The following is a 22,111-nucleotide window of genomic DNA, read 5'->3' as shown; positions in this document are numbered from 1 at the left end:
ATGATGTAAGATGCTAGTGTAGATAGCTTCTGGTTGTGGATAATATATGTATGTGAGGAAAATGTTTTAAGGGAAAGAAGTTCTGATGCTTGTAAACTTGAACGTATAGTATGAAGAGAAAAAGCTGTAGCGGGGCGATGAGTGGCTCTTTATAGATACGGAGCATATCCAGTTCCTGGGACCTAGAGATTTATGGTCACGTATCCTGGTAATACATTTTTGACAGTTCATGCAATTTCCCTCGTCATTTACTACTCACCGGCACATCTCTCCCTACTTCCATTCGCAATAAATTATATCCACTTCTTCCAACCCCGGGACTTCGTGCTCATCCATAAAATACGCGATTCCCATCCACCTGGGAATAGCACAAACTATTTAAGAGATAGACTTGAGAAAAGAAGTCAAGGGTCCAGTCTGGAGATACTGGGCGTGGTGTCTGACATAAGTCCAAGTTCTGCAGGGGAGTGTGTAAATCTATGGTTGTGTATGGATCCAAGAGATGAGCAGCTTGTTTGTAGATTATATGCGTTGATACTGAAATAAGGGATGAGGGATAATGTGATGGTAGTGACAAGATTATCAGATTATGAGATATTCTCGGACAAGGGATAGTGGATTGCTTTTATCTTCGTATTTGGAGCTTACTGTCACATACTGTTCTCACTACAAATCCTATTATCAAAAATATCCTAACAGAAGGATCTAGATTCCAGAATTCTATCAACTTGAGTCATCAACTAGGTGCCGACATAACAAATGAGAGTTGGACTCGGGACAACACCCTTATTCTGCTTCCCAGCAAGTGTTCACTTCTATTCAAAAAAAGAATTTACAGCTATAAAAAATCTCTCTTTTATACACGGCATCTCTCTTCCAGGCTTAAATGAACAATAAACAAATATCTTTACAGATAGAGGTATCCACACGAAACTCCCCACTCTCGAATCAGTACACTAGGTAGTTAAATACCGATCCAAACTCATTTAGTTCCTATGAAAAGACTCCCACTGATCCTGTAAAGAAACAAAGGAACCTTGAAAACATGCGTAGCGAACGAGCAGGAGCAAAAGCAAATCCATTGGAGTTGCAGTCTTTGGAAATTGAGAATCAAGAGTCGAGTCAGATATGAAAGAATTTTGATTGTTGATTATGTGTTAGGTTCTTGATTGTTATTTATAGATATGAATTGGCTCTTTATTGTTATCAGTAATTTAGTTATAGTTGATTATAACAGTGTTCGAGACACAAAGGTATAGAACTAGGCGGGAGTAATGCGAAAGACGTATATATTGAAAACCATAGTCCTACCGTAGCGATGATCATGAGACTCCCCATGATTTTCATTGATTTCGATGTAAGTCATTGATGAACAACCTTGAGGCTTCCGAGGTAGATCTTTATAGCCTCAGAAAGTACACTGCACTTTCAGTAGGCAAGAATTCACTCTCATACTTTGCATATTCACGCAGCAAAAGGTTATTTCTCCCGCGTTAGGAAGTCAGAAATGTTCAAAATCCTAGCTTACTAATCTTATATTGTACAGCATTGTACAGCTCATTTCGAACTTTGAGTTCTTTTTTTGCCTTTATAAATAATACGCCCAAATCAATCTACAATTGTATAGTTTCTTTCAATGTAAACTGATTCGAAAAAGAAATTGGTAAATTAATTGAAGCCCCATCGCTTGGTGAAATCTTTAGATTGACTGGAATCTTGAAAGTGGATTTCATATTTCTTGAGATGATGAGAAGAAAATGAACAGGTTTGTGGAGATGGATTGGGAGCATGATGATGAAGGAGCCTTACGAATGATGATAAAAGAGAAGCGGTGATGATAATTGTAATTACAATAGTAACAATCAAAAACCACAGAATTCATCATCAACCCTCATAAAACCACCACCTCAAGAAATGAAATATATGCCACAAGCAGTATAAAAAAAAGCGAACTCAAAACGATAACGGTGATTCACTCGCGTACGATAATTTGTACTATACATCTACACAGAGCATCTGAAGGCGTTCCACAGTAGTTTTGCATGAATAATCGAGTGAAGGGAAAGAGGTTGTGTTGAGTGGGATTAATAGTTCGTGCTCTCCGGAGGTTGATGGAAAGATGGATTGATGCCTAGGTAGAGTGGCTGAATGAAAAGTGAATTAGGTGATTTCTTTGAATCCGTAGATGATTCTTATTCTGTGCGGGCCCCACTTGAGGTAGAAGGATGTATTGTACGGCTTAAATGTGAATGTTTAGGAGTGAGCCTATTACAAACACAACAGTGGAGAGAGCTAAAGAGTTTGTAAGTTATTTTGTTCATTAGGTAACCAAAGATGGGCCATTATTTCCATCCACCATCTACGTTTCGCTGATCCTTATTATCGTATGACCCAAGTAACCAACTGGTCTATGTATACCCAGATTATCTATTTGACCCCCGCACATATACAACCCCGTCCCTTCCTTACATCCTCCTAGGAATCATCCCAACCTGCACTCCCTTCGCACTACAAGCAGTAAGCGCAAACTGTTCCTTCCACTCCGTCCCATCCCTATCCAGAATTCTGTCAAACTCCTGCAACAACCTGATAATCGTATAACTTGCTTCCGCCAAAGCAAACTGCTGACCAACACAAATTCGAGGTCCTCCGTTAAATGGAAGATATCCCCAACCAGGCCGTAAACCTTCTTCGGGGGCCCAACGCTCTGGGCGGAATTCCTCGGCATCGGGTCCGAAAATATCAGTTCGACGGTGCATACTGTAGGTTGACCATGCGACGGCGGAACCTTTGGGGATAAATATGGGGGATGTGCGATCTGGACCTCCACCAACAGGAAGAACGGTGTCTCGGCGAGAGAAGCGGGCATTGGATGGAACCACAGGGTAGAGGCGGAGTGCTTTGAGACCGGTTGTTAGGCTGGCCATGATAGATGAACTGAGAGATAGACACTTACATTCGTTCAAAACATATTTTATATATTTCATACCTTTCATTGTCTCATAGTCCGGTCTTTCCCCATGTAATTCATCGACCTCTGCCTTCAACTTCTCCCAAATATCTGGTCTGCGAGCGAGAATATGGAACGTGTTGCTGAGTAAACTTGCGGTTGTATCTCGTCCAGCGAGTAAAATATTCAGTAATTCATCTCGAAGTTGTTTAGGATCTCTCGATGCTTTGACCATTTCCGTAAGAAAAACATATCTTCCTGGCCCATGACCTTCAACAGCCTTTTCTTCTTTCGCATCAATCTTAGATAGAGCTTCGTAAACTATTTTGTCGACAAAGGAGTGCACAGTTTTGCACGCTTCATCGAACTCGGAATCGCACATCCAATTTGATAATTTACCCATTGTAAATCGCACTTCCAGTTTGATTTGGCCGAGATCAAAAGCTGCGCCAAACTTTTGTTGTTCTGAGCCTTCGATACTGGTAAGTGAATGTACTGATTTTCCAAATAAAAACTCAGTAGCTGTATCAAGAGTCAATTTGAAGAATAATGACTGAAGATCGAATGTGGATCCATCTCGAGGTATTTGTGAGAGGAGAACTTGAATGTGTTTCTCAAAGATGTTAAGATCTGCCACTTGGGATTTGTTGAAATTTGGTCTAACCAATGCCTATAGTATATTAGTATTTTAATTATCTGGATAGAAACTTCCAGATCATACTCTTGAATGTTCCCACTGTGCCCCATCTATACAGGGAGTCAGTTCAAATTCCTAAAATGTGATCATTACATGACGAACCAGTAGTAAAAATCCCGTCGCCAAGTAGGGGTGAGAAAGCACCCCGCCTTGCCCCTAAATCATAATCTTTGAAATTGACTGCAAGTAAGGTCTTGAGATTCTCTGGCTCGATTGTATTGAAAAAATCAAATCCCATCATTGACAATACATAAGTATTCCCATTTTCCTTGTACCTATCATAACCTGCTTTCAACCTTCTCTTCTCCTTCGCACTTTTGACTTGAAATTTGTACATGTCCCATCCTATAATGCGTTCACGTTGAGGGAGTTTGTGAACTGGCTTGCAACAATGTGCTTTCTGAAATCTTCTGGCGGACACATGGTTCGTGATTTTGTGGACAAGGAAAGCCGCGACGATGAGAATGAAGGAGAGGCCATAGTAGGCCATTTCATAAGGAATCCGAGGAGAAGTTACGAAGGTGGGATCGGGCTTGAGATGGAAAAGAAATAGATAGCGGGTTCCCGATATTTAAATGAAGAATCAGAATCAGTAGCTTGGGCAGAACATTAAGATAAGCGTTTGAGGGGGCTGACTTGTTAGAACAGCTGAAATTGCGGGGGCTGATTATGATTGGATTTTATTGTACGGTTTCGTACCTAAGAACCATACATTTTCAACACAGCCTTGAAGAGGAAGGCAAGAATTGAATGAATTGTATATCCAATAAAGATTTGATGTCAATTTTCTCATTTCCTGTTTGATTGACCCACAAGACGTTTTCTTTCAATATGCCTGAATGCCGATTCGTTCAAGAACGAGAGGTAACCATGATCATATACGGAGTAGTATGATATAGATCATGGGTCGAAGTAATCCTAGTTTTGGTGGAAATGGTCCACAAGCGGCGAATCGTTAACCTTCATGGCTCGACCCATAGAAGGATTTGAAGAATGGATTATGGTAACATTGAAGAATTCCAAACTAATCGCACGGAAATTATTTTGTGTATCAGATCTCATCAATCATCCTATTTGGCTTACCTGAATCTCTATTGTACGACCATGTTCAACATCTCCCATGCACATTTCATTCCTGATCTTCCTATCGGGAACTATGGGATATCGTTTCATCCCATTTTGATTTTGTAGCAAAGAATCCCATCTCCGGCGTCACTGCATTGGTCCATGGGTATGCCTCCGTCATTCTCCGTAGTGGGAATTCCATGCACTGTTCATAAGCTGGCGCCATCGAATTTATTCCCATCTCTGCTGTTGTAAGATCTCTGTCGTTTGTTTGGTCAAGTTACGAGGTTATACAAAATTACCTCGGTTGCTGACTAACTAGTTTTGAATTTCTTATTCATGAAATTTGCATTTCATTTACTTCGGCTCCCTGACAAGAAAAAAGAACGATGTGAACAATATCTGAAATCTGCTTGGTTGTTTGTACGAGAAATTGCATTTTTACAACCTCCACACGGAGTAGATATACGTTTCTAGACCGCATAATCCCTTAATACTGATATATCCATTTGCCCGCATGTCTTTCCTATCACTGCGTAGAGGTCAATTATGCGACTGGATACAGTACGAGCTCTTAATGGTTTGTTGGTGGCGATGAGGGTTTCTTCAGCAGTGTTGTATACAACTTCATCCCCCTTTGACGAATGATATGAGAGTTTTCATAATATCTGATTTTTCCATATTTTTTGAGAGATCTTAATTCGATTTATTACGCCAGAAATGTTGCACTTGCAATTTGCCTCTGTGGATTGATTCGATTCAGCACCGACCGAGTAGACTTCCAAGGCTTGTTTCCCCTTTCTTGTTGGCCTCCCAAAATTCCGAACTTCAATCATCACAGGAAAACCTGGGTTCCTGCTGAGAATGCGATCCTCTTCAGCATATTATCTTCCGGGCAAGGTTCGAGAGCGGTCGAACTTTTTGCATGTGGGAAATTGAGGCAAAGTTGCTTCTTATATATGCAAACTTTTCTTTTTTTTAAACTATCTGCAGTGTCCTATTTGGGCGGTTTTCAGCCTTCCATTTCTAGTGTATCATAATCACAAGGTCTGGGTCGTTGTCAGTAGCATATCAAATGGAGGACAAAAATTGATGCATTGGGATTTCCAAAATGCATCGCTTACCTTCATTATGGAGATACTGTCGGCTCCATTCCTTTCTAGATGCTCCTGGATTTCTGATTACATTCTCGGATAATTGCTCAATCGGGTTTCAAAAACGGTCAATTACTCGGGAGATCTCTCGAGACATTTCGAATCACGGCTGATGTTCATTGTACGATACTGAGAGGACCGGATTTACAGGTACGACAGGTGAGCCGAGACCATCAATATGGCTAAGACACGCAAGCGTGGAATGGAATGCACACTTTGACAAAGTAGGGAGTAGAAGGGATTGAAACGCAATCGCGAAATTTAAGATGGGATACAAAGATGCAATGACTCTTCTCTGACTGTCCTTCGAGTCACAGAACTGTCAGAGATAGCATCAAGCTGCGTTCATTCTTGAGATGTTATTGTCTTCTTTCATTGTGCGACTTGAAATGCAGCAGGTCGACGATTAAGGAAGGACATGCTTTAATGAAGATTTGAGTCAAGGGATTACAGTTCACAACATCATAACCAATCAGACAACGTTTTAATATTAAGCTAGTGGAGAACTTTTAGCGCTTACGCTGCTTACATAACACAATCATCGTCTACAAAGACCCAACCTCATTCTCCCATTTCTTGATTTCCTTTCTGTTCAACAACGCAAACAATTATCTTTCGATAATACAGAAATATCACCCACGGGTCGCAAGGGCCCGTAGAAAACTATACAACAATGTCGGTCACCGCTACTACAACAGCAGGAGCCGGACGTCAATCCACCTTCAAATACTTCCAACCACAGCATACCGACAACTAGTTCTACGAGTAGTTTTCATGATATTCAAAGTCCTCTTCACTGGGATCAGAATTCTACTCAATTATTCCATGATTACAGTTTCGGTTTCGGTGTAAATGCACATTGTCCTGTTTCTTCGGCACCAGATTCATTGTTTTCCTTTGATGCATTTGCACTTCCAGTTTCACAAGCACCTTTCCAGAATTCCCCTGATTGGTGGTTGCCAGAAACCGATTCTTGCCAATTTCTTACATGGAATGATCCGTCAATGAGAGAGGATATCTCACTTGAGTCTTCTTTCTCCATCGCTGCTGGTACTTCTCTTGGTAATGACAATTTCCTGGGTCAATCGGATGTTGGATCCGTTGACAATTCGTCTCAATCCCATTCATTTCTCGATAATCAAACTCATCGAGGCAAGTCTTCAATCCATATTTCTTATTATTTATTTTCATATACTAACATGCCCTCCTCTAGCAATATCCACTGATCAATCTTCCCCTCCTTCTCCCAATCCTAAATCAACAACTTCACAAACTCACTCATCTCCCCCCTCACCTCCCTCTCCCAGTACACAAACTCCAAAAGGCTCTTCAACCACCATGTCACGAGTCGAAAAACGTAAATTAAATACGATGGCCGCTCGTCGATATCGACAAAAACGCGTTGATCAAATGAGTAGCCTCGAAGCTGCCCTCAGAGAAGTCGAACGTGAGCGAGATGCTTTGAAAGTACGTGTTGCAAAGTTGGAAGGCGAGACGGATATTTTGAAATCATTGTTGAGTAAGAAGGATTAAGATAGGATGGGTGGATTTGTTTCGTTGGTGTTGCATCCGGTGGTTTGGTTATCGATCCTTGAATTGAATTGTCATTTACCATTTACATTGCAATTATGATGAGTTTAATGTGAAAGGCATAAGTGAGACTTTCAGACGATGTCGGTTCGATAGTTCATTGACCAGCAGAAGTGGCCACTCATATCGGCAAAAAAAGGTTGTAATCTTGGTCTCGAGTGTAGTGTTTGGAATAGTTTTGGAGTACTTACATCTCGTTTTCATATATTGCTCCGTTTCATTTCAATGCGAAAATTCATGTTCTCAAATTATTCTGATATAATTAGCATTACCATCGCGTTATCTATCTCTATATACTATTCATACTATCCATATTACATTCTCTCGAGCTGGAAATATCTCTATGGGAAATTTCCCATCACTATTCCTCAACATGAGTCGAAATGAATATGCGCTCGCCGATACGATGTACATGATCCACATCATATGTTCAATTCTAAATTCCTCATGCTAATCCCTTATTCACGAGGATATCTATTTCACAAAAGAATTTGTACTCGAGGGGAGATAGGTTGTGTTATCCTATCCAAAATGTCTACTCTTAAATAATTTATCATCCTCATCCCCATCGTCGCCTCACCCATCTTCCCAATTCCTTCATACCTATCCACAGAGATCCAACTCATACCCATCCCACATTCTTCGCTCACACACACACTCCCCTTACAATTTTCCACTCATTTCCCTTTTCCTTTCCTCTCATTTCCCCTTCTCCATCCCAATCCCCCGATACTACACACACCGCACCATCCACAAAAATCTCACAATCTGATTGGTGTAATCTAGCTGCAGTGTGGGTGATACATAAAGAGCCATTATGAGTCATAATTGCTCATTGTCACGTGGTTGTCTAAAAATAAGGTGGATGGATGGTCTGAGCGTTGTGGGGTCGGGAGTGAGATTGCCAAATTTGGGGGGTTTTGTGATGATTTGATGGGTGAGCGGGCGAGTGGTGCGAGTATGGAGGAATGGTGGGGATGTGAAATTTATTGACGAGTGAGGGGTTAGGGGGTGTATTCCTGGGGGTTGAAGTATGCGCTACAAAGGTTCGAGATTAAGTGCAAGCGCAACCAAATGGATGGTTGATCGCAATCGGTAATGGATTGACTCAATGAGAATGAATTCAAGAGTTAGATAAGTAGTCTCATAGAATAATCCTAGGAGTAAACAACTCGTGATAGAATGTGGCGATTACATCCGAGGCTTTATCATTTGCATACATGAATAGGAGAAGCGATAGGGAAATCAGGGGTATTTTTCTTTTTGAGAAGTCTTAAAGCGGGGGTTTGTATCTCGATTTTGTTTGAATTCTTATTGTTGTTAAATTCATTTCGTTTTCAGAACTCTTATTTATTTATTTATTTAGTTAGTTAGTAGTATCATTGATCGTTAAATATTTTATACCCCATTATTCTGTTCATCTCAGAACATTCCATCCTCATTTCACCATCCATTTCCGAACATTCAACCCATCATTATCTCATTCATCCCCAAACACTCGGGCTGAGTGTCTCATCTACAGCAAAACAATAGAGCCCTATTGTCTCAATCAATTTTGCATATAAATCCTTATTATCACACAATGTCCAGAACATAGAACTAGTTACGTTCTCACTTGAACAATGAAGTTCCGTTCTTGCACTCATCTTTGCAGCTCCATTATCCTATTCATAGTCGAGAAAGTAAACTCTTATTTAAAAGTAGCGTTAGATTTTATCGCTTAAATATTCAGGGGTTGTATAGTATAGCTCGATTATGCTACAATGATCGATGTTGGGCATATTTCAGAGATCAAGGGGAGGTTTTCTTCATAGGGTAATCGCCCTTCTATATCTGTAAAGAGTGAGGTATATACTCTATACATATATACTGAGCATGGGTTAGCTCGCGGGTATGAGAACGTGAAGTTATGCCTTACTTAAGACTCCGTATATAGGATGATTACATGAGATGGTACAAGAGATGATTATACAAGATTGTCATAGCACGAGGTGATTATTTGAGATGACCATCTGGGACGATATCATAGGATTGTCACATGATATTCGAGAATGGTAATAAATTGATGAAAATGATAATCCTATGTATTATTTGTTTAATCTCTACCAGTCATAGAGATTTGAGGACATGTATGGATATACTTGTCAACTTTTAGTGTTGGATTTGTTATTTGCTCGTTATCTAAGGGTTTTTCATAGGCATGTGAGCAATACGTATGAGGATATATATTCATCAAGAATTAATATCAAAATCACGAATCTCTGTATCACTGTCTACCAATGAATCGCCTATGCATACCCTTTCCTCCACCGAAATGATAAGATTATGTATCATTCATGCATTCCTAACAGTCACCAATGGATATGAGGAACACATATGGATATGTTCATCAAACCTTAATGCCGAAATTATAAACCTCTGACTCTGTCTATGAATAAATTACCCATCTCTACCGTTTCATTCATTGAATTGATCTTACTATGTATCGTTCCTAAATTTTCTAATAGTCAGTAGTAGGAATATGAGGAACACATATGAATATGCTCATCAAGAATTAAAAACGAAATGAAAAATCTCTGACTGTGTGCAAGAAGAGAACGCCTATATAAGAGATTCCCTTCCCCCTTCATTCCCCTTTTCTTTCCTTCTCTTCATCATCACAAAAACCTCGAATCAAAAGCATAACATCGAGATAGTATTTTCAACCATTTCACCAACACAGTGTCAAGATGGCAAGTTCGCTATCCACTGCACTTCACGCTTAAACAATTACATCAACTATCCCGAGGCACTATTTGGGCATGTGTGTTCTATACACAGTTAGCTGCATTTGTTAATATCGAATAGGTGTCAACGAGCAAGAGATATTGACAAGCAAACTACCGAATCTTGGTTTCATTGAGACCACCACTTCAAGACACATCTGTCGACTGTCAAAGAGCCAATTCCCATAACTCGGCGACCAACCAGCTAGCGGAGGAATGTCGAATCAAAACATTAAGCATCAAGGAAAGATGGAGGGCCTTACGAGAAGACAGAAGTTACTACAAGTTCGAATAGATTTGAAGGATAAAGAAGCAGAAGGCACATGGGACGCATGGGATATGAAAAGCAAACGGGAGGAAACAGATGAAGCCCTCAAAGCCTGGAAGCTCCAACAAGAGGAAGATGTTGATAAAGGCGAAGTATCAGATAGGAACCGGGAACAAGCTGAGGCCGTCAATGGAAAATGGGCTTATCGTAGAAAAGAAAGCGACAAGTTCAATAGACTCGCGAAAAAATGGACACGAAGCTGGAGAGGTAGAAAGGGGCGATAGAAAGGAACGCAGAATGGAAATACTCGAAAAGTGTTGGAATGCGGAGGTAGAAGAGAAAGCGGAAGGACACAAAAAGCTTGAAGATCAGGATCCTGAAAACGGTAATCTGGTTAAGGTGAATCGTGCTATCCTTGAAGATCACAAAATACACTGTATGCCGAACAGGCGTTGCCCTACACGTGCAAGAAGGGCAAAATGCCAGGACTGCATCAATGATAATAACGAGGGAATTTTTATTCCATAGATTCTCTCGAATCAGGATCTAAGGACATTAAACTTCATGTTATTGGAATTACAGATCCCATGAGGGGATAGATATTTGGAAATTATATGCGTTGATATTCAATCTGGGACTGAGAATGATTACCGAAATTCCGTGACATGAAAGTGATTATATGACGAATAAACCATAAATGTTACAGCCTAACTAGAAAAAAAAAAAAGAAATATGGTTTTAGAATTTATATGAAGCGTGGGAGGTTCAAAAAGTGAGCTTCTTCTACCATAATTGATATGAGTACGCCATTGGTTTCTTTATTTTACTCCTTACATGATCACAAATCTGTGTTGACTCATATTTTCTTGCTTGTTCACATCGAGATCGCAGTAACTAACTTCGATCTACACACGTAGATCGATTCAACTTTAGGTACCTCTTATGATTATTCATATTCACCCGATTCTACATATCAGAAGCCTAACCACTTAACCCCTCTCACCCAACCCCCCCTTTTTTGTCGCCGAGCACTTAAGCTCAGACGCTCCAACGTGAAACTCAAAACTCCAGAAATCTTAACAACAAGGGAAGAGATATCCATAAATATATTCTAACTTAATAGTTTTTTCTACATAGAAAACGCAAAGACATCTCGATGACCGCAGTCAACACCAACCCGACAAAATCTTTCAAATAACAAAAACAGCTCCATACAGTGCACTATAGCCGACAGACTCCAGGTTATTCCAGCGTCTTGAATTATTGAAATCAAGTTCTCAATGCAGGTCTCGCAATTCCCAGTATACATGCGTGAGAGGAGATCGAGAGCGAGCCTCTAGGGGTAAAGGAAAGAGACGAGCCAAAAAGAATCAGTGACGCAGAAGGAAATGGGGAGAAAAGAAAGGATTAAACAAACCGCGAGATATGAGAGACGCATGCATACATGGTGTATGATAGGGAAGCGGGGAGTAATACTCTAAAATGACGAATGAAAGGCGACAGACGAAAAATGAAAGAAGATAGGCGAAAATAGGCGAGGATAGACGAAGATATCACACGATCACTCTAGAACAGAATCGTAGTGCAAGCAGTGAAGCGGAGCAGTGAATATACTACATGATCACACCATGACAGAAGAGCGGCACGTTCAGTTTTGGAACTTTAAGAAATGAGAATCTGAAAAGCTAAAATCGAAGTTTCATTCAAAGCAAAGCAAACGAGTATTGAAGCAGAAGCACAAAAAAAAGGGGTTTAGAACTAGAGAAGGACTTTGAGTTGGGATGAAATGAGGAGGAGAATTGTTGCTTACAAGAATCGACAGGAATGTAATAAGGATGGGAAGGAATAAGACGGGGAAGGAATGAAGAGTTTGTGGTTTTGGGATTGGTCTTGTAATTGGTTGATGGATGAATGGACGGTGTATGTGTATATATTTGGGAGGGAGAGAGGCAGAATGGTGCAGAGGGGAAGAGGTGGGGGAGGTGGGGAGGAGGATCGATGTGCGACAAATGCTAAGATACATATTGAGAAACGTATGCCATTTAGAAGCCTACTAAGGCGTGGAGGGTCATGTGCGAGGATTGTCAGTATGATTCTAGACTTGAATTACTGGCAAAGGAGGAAGAGAAGTGTCGACTTAGGGCTGCTTGTTAAGGAAGATGGAAAGACGTAGGTTTATTGAGGTTTTGGGAAGCTGGAACTACGGAAAGTCGGAGATTATTGTGTATGTTAATTTGATAGTGGGGCGGAACTTCTTCATAAGTCTGGTTTTCAAGAATATAAGTTCTCTAGGTAAGGTCGCTTGACCTCACCTCGTGCCTTCCTCTACTCTTTCCAATCCTCTTCCTACCATTTTCGCTCCTTCTTTCTACTTCCATCATATATGTATATCTCTGAATCCCATCCTCACTCATAAACATAAAAATATCCAACATCAAACATCAAATAATCTACATAACAAGAAACATTTCTACACTCTCGTTTTACATCACTTTTCAAATAATATTTGCAAACTTTTCGATAAATTCTTAAGCATCCACATATCAGTACCAAGAAAGTCTACACGACCTATCCTTAACCCTCTGCCGAACGCTATTAGACGTTCTTCTTTCCGCCCAGCTCAAATCGAGTCTCCTTGAACACTTTTAAGCAACCAAACCACTAGCACAAGGCAGGCCACGCCAACACAATCCGAAAACAGACAAAGCACTTCTTCGAATCAAGATACCATTCCTTGACTACTGCAAACTAATCATGGTCTATCATAAACGTAGCAAGTCTAGTGGTAATGCTCAGCAGCCCAATGTAGGGTCGAATTCGAAATCTGCGGAAGAAGAGGGTCTATCCTCTTTTGCATCTGAATTAACCCGAAGGTTAGATGAACTTATCACAGAGAGCGATGAAGAAGACTTAGAAGAGGATGACTCAGAGAAACGTGAACTCAGACGCCAGAGACGTATGAAAGTACGAGAGGGAATGGAAACAACGCGAGGAGCATGGGATACGGAAAGAGATGAATTGGCGATGTACGCAGACGCTCTACAATATACGGAAGCTGCCAGAGTTTGGATTCAGGAGAGAAAAAAGGAGGAACTGAGGACCGAAAAGGAGGAAGGTAAGAGTTTGGATAAGACATCAGCGGCGAGCAAAGAGAGGAAGGAAAAAGAATTGAAGGAGCTGGGGAATACCTTTGTGAAGAAGATCACGAAAATACAGAGCCGCAAATTGATCAGAAAAACTCTCCGTGAGGAATTAGAGGCTTACGCAATGGTAAAGGCAGCCAATTCCAAACGGGTGAGAGACGCTAAAGCGGAAGTGGATGAAACGAAGCTGAAAGAAATTGCAATAAAATTTAAAATGATGCGATTATGGCAGAATGAGGTGGAAAGATGGGGAGAGGAGCTTGAGATTCCAACCCTTGCACATAAATCCAAGCACTCGCCGGCTGATTTCTCAGCTGATGACGCAGAGTATCTGAGAACTTCTCTAGAAAACCTCAGGACACATCGAGACTGGTGTATGAACGGTCCGCGTTTGGGAGAATATTGGTTCTATAATGGTGGCCGGCAGTATGAGTGTGATGATTGCAAAGATGACATCACATACAAAGAATCGTTGCAAAATGGGTTGCAAGAACCGTCGCAAGCTGAGCCCGATGTTTAGGATGGAATGCGGATCATGAAAGCGTGTGGATATTTGATATACTCTTAATACTTCAATAGCGTCCTCAGAAAACAACCTAATAAGCGAAATAAATATAAGGTTAAGCGTAATTTTCAACTATTATTAATCTGCATCCAGCAAATGACTAATTTTCAACTTTGAAACGAAACAATACACCTTCCAAACCCTCTGCTTTTCAAAGCGACCTCACCTCGCTACCTCTACCAAGAGAAAACTTCTTAATATTCGAACCCCAAAGCCATTCATTGCAGAGGTACAAAGATAGCAAGGAGCATGATACATCCATCTATTTAAGAAAAGGATGAGTATATTTTTTTTCATTCAAATTATTAATGAAGGAGCGTGTTTTTGAGTGTATGACAGACATTTTGTTACCTATTTATTACATACATGTCTGTCTGTTCTGTGCCTACTTTGGTACCGCGCCTATTCATTCATTCACCCTTCCATTCATGCACCCACCTATGATAAAATGTGATGACTAGAATATGCATATCCAAATCTAATTGGAATAGTAATGGTGATTAATTGAATGTGACATGAGTGCAGATGTGATTCCAGAGCAAGGCGTCTTGTTGTGCCTCGAAGAATTAGAATGTTTTCGGAAAGGACGGTGACATATTCGTTTCCCATCCCTCTGAGAAACCACCCACGGCAAAACCAACCAAATTCCTAGTATAAATCCCATTGATCCAATTTCACATTCCCATTTCATAATGACGCTAAATTCGAAGGTGTTTCAAGTAATGACTTTGTATCTCGTGTATCTTGAATTGATTAGGAGGCTTCCCCCTCCTCGTTTGCTACAGGTTCGACGATCTGAGGTGCGGCTTCGTTGCTACTACTTGTTGCTGCTCCGCCATACAAGTTGGCCAATCTCTCAGCTTCTTTCTTCTCGCGTAAAGCCTCGGTCTCTCGTCGCATTTTCTCCATGTTCCATGCATCATCATTATCATCATCACCATCATCCTCATCTCCGCTCGCCTCCCAATCTCCCTTCTCGAACATAGCACGACCAGTAGCTTCCTTGGCAAGTCTAGCTTGTTCTTCACCAGCCTTCTTATCCATACGTTCAGCTTTCCACTTTGCAAAAGTCTCAGGAGTGACTGGTGTTAATGTGCCTGTAAGCTTATGTCGTTCTGACTCAAGAAAATCTTCCAATGTAAGTGTCTTGAGAGGCGATTTATCCATGAGGGCCTTTTCCGCTGCACGCTGTTCTTTGGTTTTGAGGACGAATCTGTATTATTGTTAGAAAAGCGTAGATGATTAAATTAATTGTTGTAACATACCCTGGTGGCAATTTATGCTGGTACATACACTTGTCTCCTCCATTCGGACAAGTCCAAAACCAACCATATTTTCCCTCTTCCACAGCATCGATGAAGAATTTGCAAACTTTCTCTGTTGTAGTCTTTTGATTTCCTTTCTTCGATAATACAACGGAGCGCAATTTCTCTTCGTCCCAGTCGTCTGAAGTCTCTTCTTTTCTCTTCTCTGCTTCTGCTTCTCGTGGATCCTGCGCAAGATCGATTTTTGTTGTTTTCCGCTCAATATTCAGGTCGTGTGAGAATTTACACTTCCTACCTTTTTCACAATGACCCTTCTTGTAAAATTGACACAGAACCGTCTTGGGGTCTACACCAAATGGGACTTTCTGGACCTGTACAGGCTTGAATAACTCAGCGGCCTCCTTCTTCGCCGCCTCGGAAGCTGCCTTTTCTCTCTCTTTCTGTTCTTTCTCGGCCTGTTTTTTCTTTTCATCAGGAGTACCTCCAGCTTTAAATGAAGTTTGCATGCGCTCGATTTGCTTTTGCGCTTGGGCTCCCTTCTTATTCTTCATACCGAAAGTTTTATCTGCCACGCTTACAGGTGCCTTCTTAGGCTGATCCTGCTGGCCCTTTCCCTTCTTTGGCGGCATCTTGTCGAATTTTTGATGAAGGCTATGTGAATTGTATGGATGATTGATTTAGTCGATATTGAAATCCGGTAGATAAAGGTTCAATGGAAGGGTATCGACAAACGGAAAAGACTGTGCTTGTATTTCCTTAATGTGTGACAAAAGAAATGTTCGTTTTTACACTGGTGATGAAATCAGATCAAAATCATCATACTAGGTAAGCAAGGATTTGATTGATCTCGGTGGGGTGGAAATTCAATGGCCACTTTAGCGAATGAGCTAGTCGGGGTTTGAAGCTTTGACTTGACTTTGGCTCCATCAAGCTGGCCTTACAGGAATGCCGCGAAGCTATTGCGACAAGATCTTTGGACTTTTAGAATCAACTACCTATCAACGGCTTACATTCGGGTACAATTGATGTAGATATCGAAACTTCGTGGTATGTTACTTTACACTTCCTTGTTCATTTGTTAAAAAGAATCAAATTCTAACAGTTCTTTAAGTCTACCTAATTCATCAAGTCTTTCAAACACCTTACGTGGCCTCCTTCAAGACTTTCCTTTGAATTGATCGAATTCCAAAATCACAACCAGAGTAGCAATCATACAAGATGATCTCTGACGATGAACTCTACCGCCTCGCCATCTTCCTTGGCTCAGCCGCAATGCTTCTAATCGTCCTTTACCACATTCTCGAAGTCAACTCTGCAGAAGAGCCCAAATCAGACAACAAAGTTAGCTCAACTTCCACATCTCAAGACAGCAAAGCAAACGTGGCAAATAGATGATTGGAGAGACGAATCTGGATTGATAGGATGATGGCTTTTACCACCCAGCGGGAGAGCTACGGTCATAGAAGCCTTGGCCGGAAAAGCCAATACTGTACGACAAATTTCGACAACTTCCTGGGCGTTTGTAATATCTGGAGTTTAAAGGTGGATTTTTTGATGGATGTTACTAGAAAGCTATGCGAAAAATATTTGGGCGCCCTTCTTCATGCCAATGTCCTTACCAAAGCCAACATATTGAATTCACCCGATTGTTGTGCTGCGCTATGATCTTGCGCTTTGTATCATATGAATGTCGTATTTGAGTTGAGGAAGGGCAAGATGATTGAGAATTTGGTTGATTGAACAAGATACCCACAGTTATCCATCTGAATAGTGATTTGAGAATGTCAGAATATGTATCAGGATAGCATGGAAATCCGACATGATTCATGACCAAGTTCCGCTCAATGTGATATTACATTCATCATGATATGTGATGAATACGTAGTACCAACTTACACTGTAGTTTCCTACCTATCTACGTATCCACCTAGAGGTATTAAATTACTCTATTGTCCCTAAACTGAGTATCAGAGCGCATGATTTATTAATAGTGAATCAAACTCAAATTTAGGAATTTAGAAGTCATGAGAAGTCATCCGAAGCTCCAAATAGAAAGAACTCGCCAGCTCACATATTGTCAGCTACGGTAATTCGCTAAACCTAAATAGGTTAGAATGTCATGTGTTGAATGAAATGATGACTCAGATTTAGCTTAGTGTCAAATAATGTCGCGAACCAAACTCAGCCTCCTTCCTTCCAACTCCTTTCAAAACCATAAAACCATTCAGGAACAAACAAATATCTCCAACTCTTTCGACATAATCCATCAACAACCCGAACTTCAACCACTTTCCATTTAATAGATTTCCCTCTACAAACTCTTGAAATAAATTACCTTCATTAATTTGCGACTTCATCCAACTTCGATAATCGCAAGCACTTTTGCCAACAATACTATCAGGCGCGTCCTCAGCCAAAGCCTGATTCCTCTTGGAACGCATTACAGCGCATCAGAAATTAAAGTCAGCTAGCCTCTCTCCCATCCATATCATCTTCGAAAGCGCTTGATCCATCTATACCCGGTCAACACTTTCTTGTTTTATTTGAACCTAACGTTGCGAGCCATATTCAGCCAACTTCTCGCTTTCAAACAAAACTTTACAATGTCTTCTGATAAACTTGGCCAATCTCTTGACGAGATTCTCGCAACTCAAAGAGCCTCAGGTGCAGGTCGAGGTGGTCGCGGCGGTCGTCGTGGTGGTCGTCCTTCAGGTGGTCGTAACGCCACCGCAGCTCCAGTTGGAGGCGTATCAAAGAGCAAGAAGCCAGTTAAGGGTTCAGTAAAGCCTGCTCCAACCGGTCCTTCTGGCGGAAATGCCCCATCTCGTATTGTGGTCAGCAACCTGGTATGTTTGCCTTGTCTTTCCATCTCCCTCGAGGATCAACCTGCTAATTATTTTTATCTCAGCCATATGATGTGACTGAACAGCAGATTAAGGTATGTTGCCGATGAGGTCTTTATGGCCTTCAGGAACTTTTATCGATCTTTTTACACGCCTCTTCTTGATTCGTCGGAGTGGTCGAGGCCTTTGTTTACATGAGGGATCTTTCCCTAATTCCCATCAATAAGTCTTTCTTCATACCTTTGCTCGCAAATTGCTTGATGCATTGGTAGGATTGAAGTAAGGCTCGTCAGATTGCATAAGACCAATGATTCTTTAGGTTGCCTGGCAAGCTCCTGATTTCGAACTTGGCGCAGACGAATGATGGCGTATTTTATGACTGGCATGCCATTGCATGGCAACAATAAAACGGAGACTTGCCAGAGAAAGGCATGATTGAAAGATTCAGCGAGCGCAGTGGTTGAGCAAGCACAGTACAGCACAGCACATTAATCTTTCCTTTTTTTCGAACTTGAGAATACCGGAAATTTGCGCTTTATCCATTGCGAGACACATGCACCTCTCTTATGTACACAAGTTACGGGTTTCACGAGTTACTGGGTTTACCATCCTCTGACGAGTTACATCACAACACTTTCGGCACATGGAGGGGCATTGATTGATACCACAGTCAACATTACCGACTGACGATGTTGATTCATTCATCATTCGGTCCTTTGAATTGTTCGATTTCCTGGTGCAAGCACGCATACTGACATCACCACTAACGCTGACCGCTCGCTCGCTCGCTGTTTCTTATGAGGGTGTCGGAACGAAGATGCTTTTGAAAATTGCGAATAACTTTCTTTCTATGTGGACTGCCGACTTCGAAGAGCACCATCATTTTCAATTACTAATATCCTGTGTTATCAACGATTAGGAATACTTTCACGAAGCAAAATTGCACACCAAATCCGTTCAATTAGTATACGGTCCAAATGGAGCTAGCCGCGGTGAGGCCAACATCACCTTCCATCGTCCAGGTGATGCTGCTGCAGCTGTATCAAAACTTAATGGTGTCAAGGTTGACAATAGATCATTGAGGGTAAGGTCCATTGTTCGCCAGTATTATATACGGATATTTGCTCACTACGAATAGGTTCAACTGCTTGTTGACGCCCAGGCTGCTGCTGCTTTCGAGGAGAAGGCCGCGAAGAGACTCATGGACCGCATTTCGAGCACACCAAAACCACAACCAAAGTCCGCAGTGCCCAACAAGGCAAATGGCAAGGATCAAGGATCCAAGAGAGGTGGAAAGAGAGGTTCCCGTGGCTCTATCGCTCGCCCCGCCAAGAAGACTGCCGAAGAGCTCGATTTGGAGATGGCAGATTATTGGGAGAGTGGAAATGCCGCAGGTGGAGAGACTGGTGGTGACAACCAAGCTGCGAATTCTACAGTTCAACCAGCCGCTAACGGAGATGCAAACATGGATGACGAAATCTTGGTATGTACAACGTCAGTTACATAATCTTGCAAGTTTGCTAATCTATTCTTAGTAAAATCGTTCTCGCCAGCCCTGTAAGAATATTTACGGGGGAAGAAGCAACTGTATTGAAAATACTTCCGCATCCTGCTCCAACTACCTACTTTACGCTTATGTTGATTGTATTACTGCTGCTTCCTCACGCTTTCTTTCTGTGATTTACTGGCTGGGGTTTCTTTTCTACAGTGGGAGTGGTCAGGGCATGGGAGTAGAGAAATGGCAATGAGTTTCCGCAAATAATGGTTTAACGATGAGAGTGAGGGTCGCTCCTATTGAAATTGTATTCGAGCACTAGCGTTACAGAAATGGATATTTCTTCACTCATCCTTGCTTCCATACTTTTTGCAATTTACGTGTAATCCATTCCCATAACTTAGATCAATACAAAGATTGTATATTTGACTACATTTTTACTATTTCTTTTCCTTAAATTGAATGTGGGCATGCCGTGAAGCGAAGCAGGTGTGAGAAAAAAGTATGAATCCGAATGAATCATGGATGAACAAATATGCCCTCGGCAGTTGCAGGCTCCACGCACAATCTGATCCATCCGCATAGGAAGTGAAATCGTGTATGGACTTATAATACATTAACCCTTAGTCTGAGCTACTCTCCCCAAATGCTTGCATTCATCAAGCTAGCTTGTCTATCAATGGGGATTTCGGCGTCAAAGTCGTCGATCTTTGGAAGTAGTCAATCAGTTGAAGTATACTTGGATATTTATATCATACTTGTATGGGCTTGTGTTTATTTTTTTGAGTTGGGGGAGGGGCTAGATGGTGGATTGGGGTTGGATCGTGAGTAGGGAGTGAATCGCGTGTAGGGATTGAGGGTATTCGGTACGATAAATATGTGCTCACACTCAGTTAGCAGATACCTGTATTAGAATCACAGAAATAGTCGTTAATCATCTATGAGTAGATCACATAGATAAATCATACTACAACACTCTATTTCTATTATTCACTCTCGAAGGATAAATAAGAATACTTGTTCAGACATCGATCTCTATGCATTAATACCTCTTGCTCAAATGATTCCCCTACACCCTTCTTTCCTTCCTTCACTCAACGCTTTTGGAGATAAATCATTCAGATTCACATCAAATACATACACATACCAAATATCCCCGTCAAGCAGACCGAACTTGTTCGCTAGCTTACTCCTAGATATCGAGTCATATTGTTCCATTTCATCGATCCAACCTAAGCTCGGACAATATTATAACTCGATTGTACGATACCTTTCTAATATCTGTCCCTTGGTCTATATTCCCGTGGACGTTAAGCGTCATTTGTAAGTAACATTCCAATGTTCAAACTCCCATCTGTTCTTATCATGACAGAGACAGAGATATTGATAAAATATAATAGATACAAGATACGGCCCGAAATATATCGAGAGTAGAAAGCTAATTCTACTTGAATAGTAGTACTCCGGATCGAAACGTTTACGTCGAGTGTCACCCATAAGAGCTCTTGGTACAATTTAAGGTACTAGATTCGACTGGTCATGCCATACGAGCTAGAGGGGATCTGGCAACCAGCCCATTATCAGCCAGACGGGCCTTGTCTCTTGAACCCCTATCAAGAAAGAGTTGACTTGGAAAGATAGTTATCAACTAGAACTTCAAAAGACTTAGAGAGATACAAGTTGGAGAAGGAGGAAGAGGACAATGAAGATAAGAGTAATAAATATAGTAACATGTGAAAAAGAGAGTCTAGAAAGGGAGGTGCCAGACCGGGGATGCAGAATAAAAAGGCGCGAGGAAGCTCGCGAGGAGATTTGTAAAGAACGGGCACACCATGGGATCAAGAGAGGAAGATGTTTGATTTAGCGAGATGTGCATGGGATTGCGAAGAGAAGCGTCAGGCGAAACAAGAACGTGAGGATGAGAAGAGGTGGAATAGAAAGTTGAAGTCCGTAACTTCAAAGGAGATTGAGGAATCCATGAAAACGGAGCATGAGGCCGAGAAAAGGATTAAGGAAGACGAGAAATGCAAGGGGAAGTTGGGGAGATGGCATAAGTTTGATGCAATGTTCGAGGAAGAGGCAGATCGTTGGACTGAGGAGTTGACAAGAGCCGCTGGCCCCGCTCCCGAAGGTTATCCGTATGTTCAAATCGAGCTCGGTGGTGATCATAGACGTTTTTGCATGCCCGGGAGTTATACCTTTGCTAGTAGGAGCATAGACTGTCAGGATTGCAAAGATGACGAAGAGATGGCAAGGAAAATGGAAAGATCTAAGAAAAGGTAAGAAATGAAGTGGAGATGAATAGTTGGAG

The 22,111-nt window shown here is 41.3% G+C and overlaps 9 protein-coding genes across 9 annotated transcripts; 7 read left to right on the top strand and 2 right to left on the bottom strand.

Annotated features, from left to right (window-relative positions):
• Positions 1-1,045: 1,045 nt before the first annotated feature.
• SS1G_13471 (predicted protein) lies at positions 1,046-1,573 on the top strand (the record flags this gene model as incomplete). Its single annotated transcript, XM_001585537.1, has 3 exons — positions 1,046-1,121; positions 1,260-1,357; positions 1,547-1,573. 3 exons carry the CDS (start codon positions 1,046-1,048, stop codon positions 1,571-1,573), a joined length of 201 nt encoding a protein of 66 aa, XP_001585587.1.
• An 892-nt stretch (positions 1,574-2,465) lies between these two features.
• On the bottom strand, positions 2,466-4,137 carry SS1G_13470 (hypothetical protein; the record flags this gene model as incomplete). The annotated part of the gene is made up of 3 exons (XM_001585536.1): positions 2,466-3,620; positions 3,672-3,697; positions 3,750-4,137. 3 exons carry the CDS (start codon positions 4,135-4,137, stop codon positions 2,466-2,468), a joined length of 1,569 nt encoding a protein of 522 aa, XP_001585586.1.
• Positions 4,138-7,204: 3,067 nt separating this feature from the next.
• Positions 7,205-7,399, top strand: SS1G_13469 (predicted protein; the record flags this gene model as incomplete). Its single annotated transcript, XM_001585535.1, has 1 exon — positions 7,205-7,399. One exon carries the CDS (start codon positions 7,205-7,207, stop codon positions 7,397-7,399), a length of 195 nt encoding a protein of 64 aa, XP_001585585.1.
• A 3,071-nt stretch (positions 7,400-10,470) lies between these two features.
• Positions 10,471-10,773, top strand: SS1G_13468 (predicted protein; the record flags this gene model as incomplete). Its single annotated transcript, XM_001585534.1, has 1 exon — positions 10,471-10,773. One exon carries the CDS (start codon positions 10,471-10,473, stop codon positions 10,771-10,773), a length of 303 nt encoding a protein of 100 aa, XP_001585584.1.
• A 2,470-nt stretch (positions 10,774-13,243) lies between these two features.
• Positions 13,244-14,152, top strand: SS1G_13467 (predicted protein; the record flags this gene model as incomplete). Its single annotated transcript, XM_001585533.1, has 1 exon — positions 13,244-14,152. One exon carries the CDS (start codon positions 13,244-13,246, stop codon positions 14,150-14,152), a length of 909 nt encoding a protein of 302 aa, XP_001585583.1.
• Positions 14,153-14,950: 798 nt separating this feature from the next.
• On the bottom strand, positions 14,951-16,091 carry SS1G_13466 (hypothetical protein; the record flags this gene model as incomplete). Its single annotated transcript, XM_001585532.1, has 2 exons — positions 14,951-15,410; positions 15,463-16,091. 2 exons carry the CDS (start codon positions 16,089-16,091, stop codon positions 14,951-14,953), a joined length of 1,089 nt encoding a protein of 362 aa, XP_001585582.1.
• A 589-nt stretch (positions 16,092-16,680) lies between these two features.
• On the top strand, positions 16,681-16,857 carry SS1G_13465 (predicted protein; the record flags this gene model as incomplete). Its single annotated transcript, XM_001585531.1, has 1 exon — positions 16,681-16,857. One exon carries the CDS (start codon positions 16,681-16,683, stop codon positions 16,855-16,857), a length of 177 nt encoding a protein of 58 aa, XP_001585581.1.
• A 1,208-nt stretch (positions 16,858-18,065) lies between these two features.
• Positions 18,066-19,985, top strand: SS1G_13464 (hypothetical protein; the record flags this gene model as incomplete). The annotated part of the gene is made up of 6 exons (XM_001585530.1): positions 18,066-18,308; positions 18,371-18,400; positions 18,638-18,673; positions 19,225-19,389; positions 19,444-19,799; positions 19,841-19,985. 6 exons carry the CDS (start codon positions 18,066-18,068, stop codon positions 19,983-19,985), a joined length of 975 nt encoding a protein of 324 aa, XP_001585580.1.
• A 1,666-nt stretch (positions 19,986-21,651) lies between these two features.
• Positions 21,652-22,083, top strand: SS1G_13463 (predicted protein; the record flags this gene model as incomplete). Its single annotated transcript, XM_001585529.1, has 1 exon — positions 21,652-22,083. The coding sequence occupies one exon, from the start codon at positions 21,652-21,654 to the stop codon at positions 22,081-22,083; it is 432 nt and encodes a 143-aa protein (XP_001585579.1).
• Between the last annotated feature and the right edge of the window lie 28 nt (positions 22,084-22,111).

Source organism: Sclerotinia sclerotiorum, genomic scaffold, assembly GCF_000146945.2.
Source record: "Sclerotinia sclerotiorum 1980 UF-70 scaffold_25 genomic scaffold, whole genome shotgun sequence".
NCBI classification, from domain to species: Eukaryota; Fungi; Ascomycota; class Leotiomycetes; order Helotiales; family Sclerotiniaceae; genus Sclerotinia; species Sclerotinia sclerotiorum.
This window is presented reverse-complemented; position numbering and strand designations above follow the sequence as displayed.